Raw genomic sequence first — 13,196 nt, forward strand, 5'->3', positions numbered from 1 at the left:
AAGTCTTGACACATTTGAGCTGCTCTTACATGAAAAATAAGGTGGATATGTTTGTAAAAAAAAGCCACATTGGACAATGCAAATCTTGTCACTGTTTTGTACCACACTAGTTAATAGATATCCTTAAAACTAACAGACAGAAACTAACATCTACATATTTTTTTGATTTATTTCACTGGACCTTAAATATTTTCTGTTTCACTCTTTATCATTAGCAAGGTTGCCATTAGCATCTGAATAAATTGAGTTGTGTGATATAATTCCTCTGCATAGTGCGTCTGTTGCATATATTTGCCATATATACATGTGTGTATGGTTTGCTTTCAGTGTGTGTATTTGCTGGGTCTCAGCTGCTGCATGTAAGCCTGCCCCAGGAGGCGGCTGTCCTTGGCCCACAGGCTGCCATGATCTGGAACTCTCCGCAGGAGGCTTTACCACAGAAAGCTCACTCCTCGTTCTTATTTCTCTTCACAGAGTCAATGACTGTATTTTGCGAGTGAACGAAAGTGATGTTTCGGAGGTGTCTCACAGTAAAGCAGTGGAGGCTCTGAAAGCAGCCGGATCGATTGTGAGGCTCTATGTTCGCAGGAGGAGACCGATGCTGGAGACCGTCACCGAAATCAAACTCATAAAAGGACCAAAAGGTTTCCCATTTACATTTACAATAAATCCAGACATGCTCTTTATTGTTTGCATTACGCATTTGTCACGGCAGTTGACTGATAACTAAAAAATAGTTTCTGTTTTAGATACTTTGCACTAGGAATGGTCGATATGGACTATTTCACAGTATTTTCTGGTGTTTATTGCGATATTGGGGACAATAATACATGTGTATTTACTGAGAGATAAAACATTTCTGTCACTTTGGAGAGAGATTGCATGAATGCTTTTGACATCTGTCATTAAGTGTCATTAGCTCAGTTATGTCATTTTTTAATGCAAAGATGACATTATTTGAGATATTTCGTTTGACTACTTGACATAAACAAACACATCATAACCTGTCTTTGACAAAGTACTTTTTAACATGAAAAATATTGTCATGCAGTTGTGGCAATTTATATATATGTCTAAACATATGTATTTATATATTTATATATTACATTTATATATGAGCAATATCATACAAGTAGCAGTGTGGTATGACTGTATATCGGCACTGGTGGGAGGTATGCATTGCCACGAGGCCACAGGCCAAGTGCCTTAGGGCCTACTCACACTTTGCTATCCGAACCGTGCCCAGACTCGTTTCCCAGATTGTTTGAGAAGTGTGAGTGCTCTGAATTGGGCTCAGGCATGGTTCACTTGGCCGGCCCTGGCCCGGCTGGAAGAGGTGTGCCAGAGCGCAGTTTACTTGGCGCGGTATGCTTATAGTGTGACTGCAAAGCGTGCCAGAGCCCGAAACTGAAGACGAGACTTGACCATTACGGGACTGTTTCTAAAGGATTTATTAATCATTCTTACTGTTCAATAAACACAAACTGTCGTAGATTATTAAAGACGCAAACCCCTCACTGCACAACAGCTGCACCTTTAGCAAACCTCCTGATCAAACCTACCTGCAGCACCAGGACTTTATGATTGTTTATGAGTGTCAAAAGTGGCTGATCTGTTCAGCGAAATATTTGACTGCGTTCTGAGCGAAAGCGCTTACTGAACAGCACATCATCGATGATGTAAGCGTGCCCAGGCTCGAATGTAATGTGAGTGCAGGCCGTTGGGGGAGACGGGAGGGGGGACAAGCGTCCTTTGGCCCGGTTCAAGGCAACTGTACATAGTGTGAGTACGCCCTTAGTGTCCCACCAGTGACTATATACAACCATATCGCACTGCTACTTGTGTGATATTTATCATATATAAATGTAATAATTACATATAACAGTCCAACATAATCATAATCATGTATATATAAAAGAAAATCAAACACAGAGAGTCTAAAAATCTTTTTGTATGAAGAACTGCTTTCTTCCGCCATTTATTCACATCTGCAGCTGACGTCAGAACAGCAGAAGCCATTACTTGTTCCCCAATGTCACTTTAGAGCTAGTATTTGAAAGTTTCTCTAGCGTATTGTCTAAAGTAAATACAAAACAAGGGATTTTACTCACATTTTAAGATTATAAGGCTGAACAGCATGAAATGCCATCAGTCTACAGAGATTTCCCTGTATTTCTCTCTGTTGCAATCAGGATATCACAAAAATTACCCCGAAAAAGCCAGAGCAAAGCAAACACTACCAGATTACTATTTCCGATAATAAAAAACACTAAACACATGCGAGCATTTCTTCTTTCTTTTTACTGTACTAGTTTGCAGTAACGAAAACTGGAGACTTATTAAAAACAAACAGATGACCAACCAAAAAGTAACTCAGGCTTATACAAAGAGTGGCCAACACAAAATACATATATTCCTGATATGCGAGTCTCATCTTACACCTAATACAATACAATACTATGGTATAAATACAGCACTACGACATACAAAAGAGAGAGATCGACTTCGAATGTCACTCACCAATTTTATAATGTTTTGATCAGCTGTCATTTGAAAATATGCTGATCTTTCTTCCTCTAAGGGCTTGTTATGTGGTCTCTGTCACCATTTTGTGGATGGACAACCTCAGCCATCTTTGCTCTACTCAGTATGACAGGCTGATGGATGCCGATGCGCTGTGTCTCACAAATTATTATATTTAAAAGGCACTATCCTTATAAATAAACTGAATAGTTGCAATCTAAACAACTACATTCTCGCATAAAAAAACTCAAAAGTACATTCTATTGTCCAACAGCTGCAATATTTGTCAAACTGTAGTGAGTTTATTAATCTGCTGTCACTCTATGTGGGCGGAGTAATACAGAAGGGAGGCTGTATGAGTTCTGATATTGCAGAATATCGCATGGCTATCAGCCAGTCAGATTCGAAAACCAGACAGAACTTTTGTTTAAATGTGTATATGACATTGATATATGTATAAATTACATTTACAGTTTACATTAGCCACCCTAAATTATTAGCCCCCCTGTTTTTTTCCCCCAATTTCTGTTTAACGGAGAGAAGATTTTTTCAACTCATTTCTAAACATAATAGTTTTAATAACTCATTTCTAATAACTGATTTATTTTATCTTTGCCATGATGACAGTAAATAATATTTTACTAGATATTTTTCAAGACACTTCTATACAGCTTACAGTGACATTTAAAGGCTTAATCAAGTTAATTAGGTTAACTAGGCAGGTTAGGGTAATTAGGCAAGCTATTGTATAATGAAGGTTTGTTCTGTAGACAGTCGAAAAAATATATAGCTTAAAAGGGCTATTAATTTTGACCATAAAATGGTGTTTAAAAAAATTTAAAAACTGCTTTTATTCTAGCCAAAATAAAGCAAATAATTTAAAATATTATCAGACATACTGTGAAAATTTCCTTGCTCTGTTAAACATAATTTGGGAAATATTTAAAACAGAAAAAAGGGGGGCTAATAATTCTGACTTCATCTGTATACAGTATGTATATCTGTGATCTTGAAGCCATTCTGGATACTGGGTATTATTATTAGACTAACGTACTCTATATTTATATTATAAAATGTTGACCATGACAATGCCAGTTTATTTATATAGCACAATTAAAAACAACCCAAGTTTTAAAAAAATCCAGATTGACTGATCCAGAAGGAAATCCTGATGACTGATTTTGTGGCAAGTTTTGCAAAATTTGGGACGATTTCTTTATTCATTTTATGACCTCGAGAGCCATTGGTCTCTGTAATTTGTATAAAGGAAACACTAAGAGAAACTAGTTGACATTGTTAACATCAACAAAATGTTAAGATTTCTTGCTCATTCTTTGTGACATGAAACCATTTCTGCCCACAAAAAGTTTTTAGTCACTCATGTAATGTAGTGCATTTGGAATAAATGTATGTCAGTAAATGCCTGCAAACTTTATCCATTGTAATACAGACCGATGTTTTGTTGCACTATTCAGCCCTGACTATACTAGTTCAAGTTTGTAGCAGATTCCCGATTGTAGCTTTTATCCTTATTATTGCATGAAGACTAATTGTTATCTTTGTGGAATTTTTTTTACCAATAAATAGCAAACAATATATCACCCAACCTTACTTTACACATTTCTAGTTTGCATTCATGTTATTGTGTGTGTGTTTTTTTTTTAATTTCTGCTATTATGAATGAAAATAGGCTATTACTCACGTACTCACATTTACATTGAGGATGGACAGATAAATGGAAAGCAAATTTGAAAGTTCACTGAGCCCGAGAGTTATCACGTCCTTTTTGTTGGTTGTTGTTGTTGTTTGGGCGGAGCAGTAAACAGAACTATATCCTGAGAAAAGACAAGGCTTTGATGTATTATTCAGAGCGCATAAAGGATGATGCATCACACATACACACACTAACAGCAGCGCTTGCACAAATTTGGAAAAAGAGCTTCGGGCACCATAGACGCTTCAAATCTTAAACAAAATTAACCCATGTTTCTTTTCGAAGAAACCAGGGACCTAGATTATACTTGAGGAATGTGTGTACGTGATGTTTTGAGAGAGTTTTAAATGTGCTATTTATAACTAGATGTTGGTTAATATCAACTTCTAATGCTTAAACAGCATTGCTTCTGTTTAAGGGAATGACAAAGGGATGATAAATTGCATGGGTAGCCTGTTGTCGCTGTTTCTAAGCTAATGATTTAGATTTTCCTTTCTCGAAATCCCACAGGGCTCGGCTTCAGTATTGCAGGTGGTGTAGGAAACCAGCACATCCCGGGTGATAACAGCATTTATGTCACTAAAATCATTGACGGAGGTGCTGCGCAGAAGGATGGGCGGTTACAAGTTGGAGACAGACTGCTTATGGTATGTCTTATTGACCTCAGATCTTGTCTTATCTTATCAAAATTTATTTAGTGACTGATCATTTCCGTGGGAGAATTTCAGGTCAGAAATCATAAGGATACATATTTTGCATAAAGAATTGTTTTTTGTTTATTTATTGAATGAAAATAAAATTTACAAACAATAAAATAGTAAACATTACAGTTTCTTTCTTTCCAGTTTTGCTTTAACTCAAACCCCACAACCAAGTCCTGAATATGCCAAGGCAGCTTAGCAAAATAATTAGGGTCATGTACAATGTACAATGATGATGAAAAACAAAATAGTAATAATAATCAATTACAAATAAAAGAGGGAAGAAATTTGCAGGACAAACTACATTAAAGATAAAAACCATAGAGGGAATACAAAGAGATATACAAAAACAGATTTTTTTTTTTTTACATTGATTTTAGTACAATTGTCCAAAAAATTTTATCTTTATTTTATTTAATTTTTAATTAATTTTTAATTTTATATTTTTACTTTTTTTTTCTTTTTTTTTCTTTTCTTTTTTTTTCTTTTTTTTTTTAAATATTAGAATTATTATTTTATTTTATTTCATTTTTAAGTTTTAATTTTAATTTTATTCAAGATCAGCTTTCCCTCACATTCAGTGTGGGGGTAATGTATTACAAGTAACGCGAGTTACATAATAATATTACTTTCTATGTAACGAGGAAAGTAACACAAAAAAAAATAAGTAATAATATTTGAGTTACTTTTTAGATAATTCACTTTTAAAAAAATTATTTGCTGAATTAAAATTAGTGTAATCAAGTTCATCACACTCATTGAGAGAACAAGCTACCCGCGGGAACAGACAGAAACCAAGATAGCAGAGCTTTACATGTGATATTCTCATTATTTTGAACACATACAGTAGAAGAAGAGGGGATAGTCTCAGAACAAAAAGTAACTCAAAAGTAATGTAATGCATTACTTTCCATAAAAAGTAACTAAGAAATCCATGTATCTATAGTCTTAGTGTGTAGAGGGGTAATGGGTACACTCGCACTAGTAACATACACGATTTTCCAGAGAAGTGCCGAACAAGGATTTTGACTCCTTTTTCGTAAGATAGAGCTAGCATCGAAAAAAAAAAGGATCTCTGTTACCACTTGGAAGTATGCTTTTTGGCAGATAAATATTTAGTCAGAATTATTCATCATTTTTTGAAACTTGACCCAGTTATTTATAGCAGTGTAAATAACTCTGCATGCATGAAACAGCACCCCTTTAATGATGTCAGCATACATGTTACACATATCACAATGTTTTTATTTTATTTAGTATTTAAGGTTAACTAATACTAAATGTAATTTAATTAAATAACTAAATTGATTCAAATGGGGTGACACGGTGACTCAGTGGTTAGCACTGTCACCTAACAGCAAGAAAGTTGCTGGTTTGAGCCTTGGCTGGGTCAGTTGGCATTTCTGTGTGGAGTTTACATGTTCTCCCTGTGTTTCCCAGTGCTGGATTTGCGGCTGAAAGGGCATCCGCTGCATAAAACATATGCTGGATAAATTTTCGGTTCATTCCACTGTGGCGACCCCTGATTAATAAAGGGACTAAGCCAGAGGAAAATAAATAAATTAATTAATTTATATGTTTTGTGTTTGTTTTAGATCATGGAAATATATATACAGTTGATTTTCAAGTTCTCTTGGTTAATTTGTTGTATTATGTTAATGCTTTCATTGTCTGATGTTAGTACTTCCATCAATCACATTTTATTATGAGGAGGCGTTTAGTAAAGCCATTGGCAAGTTTATTTGCTCCAGAAGAGTTTAAGCAGCACAAATTGGCAAAACCGAGTGGATTTTAAGTGTTTCATACAAAACAAAGTAAAAAGCTCTGTCCAAACGCATGAAAGCAGCCCTTAGAAATCTCCGGGAAATGTGCTGCATCCATAGTTGGCTGATTACATTTGTGAAGTTTCGCTCTAGTGTCAGTGTCAAACTCCATCGCCTTTAATCCGGGGGGGTTGTTAAACTCTTTAAGACTGAGTTTGATTTAATTAGCAAGATCAGTGCTGTGTGTAATCCACTGGGCAGGACACATTTGGCAGCGCTGATTCGCCATTGACCACTAGAGCGTAACTGTTTACGTAACTCTGGATTGCCTGCTTAACACATCTTGCTTGTTTTCTTTTTCACCCAGGTGAATAACTACACTCTAGAAGAGGTGACGCATGAAGAAGCAGTGGCCATACTGAAGAACACGTCGGATGTGGTTTACCTAAAGGTCGGGAAACCAACTAGTGTCTATCTCTCAGACCCTTATGGGCCGCCTGATATCACACACTGTGAGTGACTTTTTTAACTGCAACATATTCACCGTTTATTTGTAGAAATTTAGTAGTGATAAGCAAGCTTTTTATACTGGTAATTACCCAATATCTGTAACAAACTCTTTCTTTCTGTGTTTCTCCAGCATTCTCACCCGCTATGGAAAATCATATCTCTTCCCCTGGTAATAATGGCACTCTGGAATATAAGTCCAGTCTTCCGCCCATCTCCCCCGGCCGATATTCCCCCCTGCCCAAGCACTTGCTGGGGGAAGAGGACATAAACAGGTTGGATGGTTTTTCCTTCCTACGGTAATTTCCTCCCTCTCTACCAGACGCCACTGCCCACAGGTAGACGTGTAGCCCCCAATCCCCTCCTCGTGTGTCCTGTGGAAATCCAAAACATAATCAAACAGCATCATCACACCTTGTGATGGGATTTGTTTGGGATTTACTGTCCCATCCTTACTCCCTCTGTCTTTTTAGTTGCGTGTTGTTTTATGTTGCTGGGTTTTTAGTTATCCATGTTTGTTGTCAGTTTCCAGAATGATATTTTCAGCTCACTTTCCAGCTGAAATGAGCACTTGTGAGTGCTAAACATAAAGCAATGTTAGATGTGTTTGTCACTAATAATGGTAACAGGAGCAGATGATTCATTAACACAGGCTCAACATTAACACTGGCCACTTTATTAGGTACGCCTTACTAGTACCGGGTTGGATGCCCTTTTGCCTTCAGATCTGCCTTATCTCTTTTTAGATTTTGGTCCATATTGACATGATGGCATCACTCAGTTGCTGCAGATTTGTGGGGTGCACATCTATGATGTGAATCACTGGTTCCACCACATTCCAAAGGTGCTCTATTGGATTGAGATCTGGTGACAGTCGAGGCCATTTGAGTACAGTGAACTCATTGTCATGTTCAAGAAAGCAGTATGAGATGATTAGCTTTTTTATGACGCGTTATACTGCTAGAAGTAGCCATCAGAAGATGTGTACACTGTGGTCAAGGGATGGAAATAGAATTGGGATTGCGCCTTAAACTTACCCGGGTATGTCACATAACTTGCTTTTTTGAATACCCTCAGTGGAGCACTATATTTTACGAAGTAAAAGTAAAAGTCATCTACTGTCTTGGCTTTTTTAATTGTTGTTGTTTTGAACATTTTAGCACTGTTGTCATCTTTATACAGAGATTTTATAAATACACGTATCTATTTTTGGTGTTTTTTGTCTTTATTGTAATCTGACAGTAGTTGGACAGGAAGCAAAGATGGAGAAAGAGATAGAGGCCCAGTCTCAATTAAATTTTTGTACCCCTTCCCCTTGGCCCTTGAAACGGAGTGTGAAGGGGAAGGGCATCAACATTTACCCCTATGAAATGGGACAGCACTACAACAACTGCAAATGTCATAGTATGTCATCGCGATCTCTTACTTCATATAAGATTGATGATCCCGACTGCTGTAGTTATTCCAGTTGCATTATTTTTTTGGTATTAATCTTCAGGAAATCACTGAAAGCAACAATATTATGTTATCATAGTGATGTAATGTGGCAATAACCTCGTAACTGTACTGTGCATTTACACCGTGGCCATATTTATCTATGTAAACACACGAAAACAGCATTACCATTATACCAGACGCTGTAACAAGGTCATTCCCAGCCACTAGACTTTTCTGACAGAATGTTGTGTGACTGCTGTACAAGAGTTATCATTAGGGATTATAGATATTTATTTTAGCCTTTTTTTTTAAGCAAGATCATAAAACATGAATGCGGTTATGAATGTATTAAAACAAATGCTTTTTTTGTCAAATTTTGTAATAATGACTAAAAATACTAATTTGTGCATCTCCTTACTTCCGTTTGCAGCCATTTTGCTGTTGTAGCTGGTGTATTCTGAGAAATTTTGATACCCCTTGCTTTCGAGTCCTAAAAAATCTCTGTTTCAAGGGACATAGAGCCCTTCCTCTTAGCCCAACGTCTTCAAGCTAAAGAAAACTGGGACACCCCTACTCCTTCAGGTGAATGCATAAAATGATGCGGAAGGGGAAGGGCTAAGGGGTAGAATTTGGATTGGGCTAAAGAGATGAGATTAGGAACTTGCGCGGTTGCTCTATATGTCAGCACACTGCCCATGAGGCTATCAATTTGACTGTATGCAGAATAAAATAAATAAAAAAAACACACTAATCAAATCTTTTTCTATTTTAAGTACACCAATGTGTTATTTTCAGTAAGACAACACCTTGACCACCCTAGCATTTACATAGAACATGCTAGCTACCATAAAGCAAAAAGTGGGCATCATTATGATAATGATTCAAAGTCTTAAATGTAATGATATCAGTCTGTGTCAACAGCATGAGCTTGAATTTTAGACGCTGGCTTGTTTTGAGAGACATATGTTCAGGACTGCAGGGCTATGGATTTGTTTGGTTCACTGCAGTGCAACCTGAACCTCCGAGTGATGTAAACTGTGAGCATCATCCCTGGAGTTTCTGGAAAACGAAAAATAAATCACAAAAACAGAACAGAACCTAAAGACTTCCCAGAGCAATACTCTCAAGCAAACTCCCAGAGAACTGTGAATTCAGGATAGAAAAAAACCCAAAACGCCCCAATAGACTTCAGTTTTGATTAACTTGTCTTGCAGCCTGGCTTCATGATGTGTTAATAGACCCTGTAGTTGTTTTGGGCCTCTGAGGCTTTTGATAGTATGAGTGTCTAGCGATGGCAGCATTTTGGGCTGTTGCCTTTTGGACACATTGGACTTGTATAGCTGGATAACAATCCCAAAATTCCACTAGCCTTACTGGCTTATGGCCAGACTCACCATAATAAGCTTCATTTATCGACAAGGGAAGCCTATTTGTAATTTAGACTAAATAAATACCCAAATTTAAACCTCAGCCATGTTTTTGACTATTTTGAGCAGCTATAATTTGGTGTCCCCTACTGTCAAATACTGTAAAACAATTCGAGTTTCACAATATATGCTAAGCGTGCAGGCGGACTTGCATTCAAAACAAAGAGTATGACCTTTCCCTGAGGTGAAAGAGACGGATTAAACCCCCTCCTCTTTGCCGGAGTAAGAGGTTTACGTGGTCCGTGTGTTCAAGAAAACATAAGCCCATCTGGAAGTTCTGCCCCCTTCATCTCCACAGTGTTTTCCACAGGAGAATTGAGCACTCTGAGAAAATAAAAGGTCTTGCTTGGATATTATAATATGGAACGGCAGAATATTGTGGTCTCCCATATCTTTTTTTTTTTTAAGTTCAGAGGCTCGGCAGTTGATAGCAAGTGACACAAGGAATGGGCCGTTTCATGTGGATTTGCATAATAAATTTGAAGTTACACATTGAATAATTAATTAGGTGTGACATCAGGCAGATGTTCAAGGCGGGGGGGTAGATATGTGTGTATTCTTGTATGTCATTTTGGTTCAGGGGAAATGAAGTGTGCAGATGCAGGGTGTGTGAGAGTTTATTATTTTGCAAGACTGCACACATTCGTCTTATACGAATGTTATACGAAGAATCTTAAAAAGTGAAGGCAGAAAACTATGTACTAAATACTATCTATTTTTGCACCTCTTCCCCTTCCCGTTGGCCCTTGAAACAGAGTGTGAAGGGGAAGGAGTTTAAAATTTACCCCTAAGAATGGGACAGCACTACAACACCTGCACATGTCATTATATGTCATCGCGATCACTTACTTCATATGAGATAAACGACCGTGACTGCAATAATTGTTCCAGTTGCATTATTTTTTTGTATTTATCTTCAGGAAATCCCAGAAAGCAACAATATCATGTTATCATAATTATAAAATGTGGCATTAAGCTTGTAACTGTACTGTGCGTTTACACCGTGGCCATATTCATCTATGTAAAAATACGAAAACAATGGTTTTAATACACAATTAAAGAATATGTTTTTCCACTTTCATAGGTTTTTACACTGATGCATTTATTACAATTTTGAATTTAAAACTATTTATTAGTTACAAAACTAAAATGAAGTAACAGGATTATTTCTTTGATAACTGAAAAAAGAATATTTGAACCTATCGGTTTACAATATACCTGTATTTCTAGGCTTTATTAGTGATAATGGTCAGGAAGGATGGACTAAGGTGGGCTAAATAAAAAAAAACAACTACTCCGTATTATGTAGTAAATGTAGTTTTTTTTTGCTTTTATTCTTTGCATAATATATATAGAATTATTAGCCTCTTCCTTTTTATATATATATATATATATATATATATATATATATATATATATATATATATTTAAAACAAAGCAAGGAATTTTTCACAGTATGTCTGGTAATATTTTTTCTTCTGAAGAAAGTCTTATTTGATTTATTTCGGCTAGAATAAAAGCAGTTTTTAATTTTTTAAAAGCCATTTTATGAACAAAATTACTAGCCCCTTAAAGCTAATTTTTTTCCGATAGTCTACAGAACAAACCATCGTTATACAATAACTTGCCTAATTACCCTAACCTGCCTAGTTAACCCAATTAACCTAGTTACGCCTTTAAATGTCACTTTAAGCTGTATAGAAGTGTCTTGAAAAATATCTAGTAAAATATTATTTACTGTCATCATGGCAAAGATAAAATAAATCAGTTATTAGAAATGAGTTATTAAAACTATTATGTTTAGAAATTTGTTTAAAAAAATCGTCTCTCCGTTAAACAAAAATTGGGAAAAAAATAAACAGGGCTAATAATTCAGGGGGCTAATAATTCTGACTTCAACTGTAAATGTAATTTATACATACAGTATATAAATGTCATATACACATTTATACAAAAGTTCTGTCTGGTTTTCGAATCTGACTGGCTGATAGCCATATATAATATTTTAATTAATTTTAAAGTTTTAACTAAACTTAAAGCAAGTGATGCATCAAAGTTTGATTAAAAAATCTTCAGTGGTTATACAAATCTTTATAATCATTAAAATAATTTATAAAAATAATTAAAATAATTCGATTAAAAAATGTTTACGATATTAATGATATGACGGATTTCTGGAAACTTACTGCTTCTATGTTTATCTGTCTGATTTTACGGTCACTTACTTTTAACCGCCCCCCTGTTGTTTTAAAGAATATCACAACGGCGAATGTGTCAAGTATAGAAGCCTCTTACATTTTGTGAGGTGCGCGCACAGTCAGCGGAGTTCCGCGAGGCGGCACCAGGTTAAAGTATAAATCAGCCTTAAAGGGAAGGGCTAAGGGGAAGAATTGAGATTGGGCCTAATAGACATACTTCATTAAAAGAAAAATCTGTTCTTTTCTATATCTTACCTTTACATTTAGACATTTAGCAGATGCTTTTGTCCAAAGCGACTTACAATTGAGGAGGCATTCAGGAGGACAGTGAGAGGCAGTGAGTGGTTTGTCAAACTCACTCACCTATATGAAGCACACTTTATATATGCACTGTGTTTTTTATAGATATGGAGTGACTTTAAACGTGTTTTTAAACGTGTGCAAAACTGGTACAAGTGTCAGTTAAAGTGCCAGAGAGATGAAACAGTAGGTTTTCTACAGGTGGTTTGTCAAACCCACTAACCTATGTGAAGCACGCTCAGAATTGTACAAAGTTTTGAGATTGTCATGTAATGTGGTTGGGGGAGAGATGAGGAGGTCCTGGTTTTGTTCACAGGGGTTCAGATGGTCACATAAGAGATGGGTTTTTAGCTGTCGTTTGACTGATACTAGTGATTATTTCCTTTATTACCTTATTATTATTATTATTATTATTATTTGTGTATTTATTTATTTATTTATTTATTTATTTATTTATTTATTTATTAGATTTTGAGTAAATTGGATAAAGATTTTGTATTGCATCATTTATTGGTGCAGTATCAAAAAGCAAACAGCAACAAAAATACTAAAATACTACTTACAGCCAAATCACAAAAACAGAAATGAAAAAGAAACAAATGTATATAAAATTTGTTATTCCTTGT

The 13,196-nt window shown here is 35.9% G+C and overlaps 1 protein-coding gene across 13 annotated transcripts in view; it reads left to right on the plus strand.

Annotated features, from left to right (window-relative positions):
- Positions 1 to 13,196, plus strand: part of dlg2 (discs, large homolog 2 (Drosophila)) — a 420,832-nt gene that overhangs the window by 292,695 nt on the left and 114,941 nt on the right. For 9 of the 13 annotated variants that reach the window (XM_056466770.1, XM_056466773.1, XM_056466772.1 and 6 more), the window contains 4 exons: positions 475 to 644; positions 4,748 to 4,884; positions 7,069 to 7,213; positions 7,342 to 7,507. In XM_056466770.1, coding sequence (XP_056322745.1) covers positions 475 to 644; positions 4,748 to 4,884; positions 7,069 to 7,213; positions 7,342 to 7,507 — 618 coding nt within the window. The remainder of the gene's footprint in view (positions 1 to 474; positions 645 to 4,747; positions 4,885 to 7,068; positions 7,214 to 7,341; positions 7,508 to 13,196) is intronic. The other 4 variants (XM_056466771.1, XM_056466776.1, XM_056466777.1 and 1 more) reach the window with 1 other exon arrangement.

This window comes from Danio aesculapii, chromosome 10, assembly GCF_903798145.1.
Source record: "Danio aesculapii chromosome 10, fDanAes4.1, whole genome shotgun sequence".
NCBI classification, from domain to species: domain Eukaryota; kingdom Metazoa; phylum Chordata; class Actinopteri; order Cypriniformes; family Danionidae; genus Danio; species Danio aesculapii.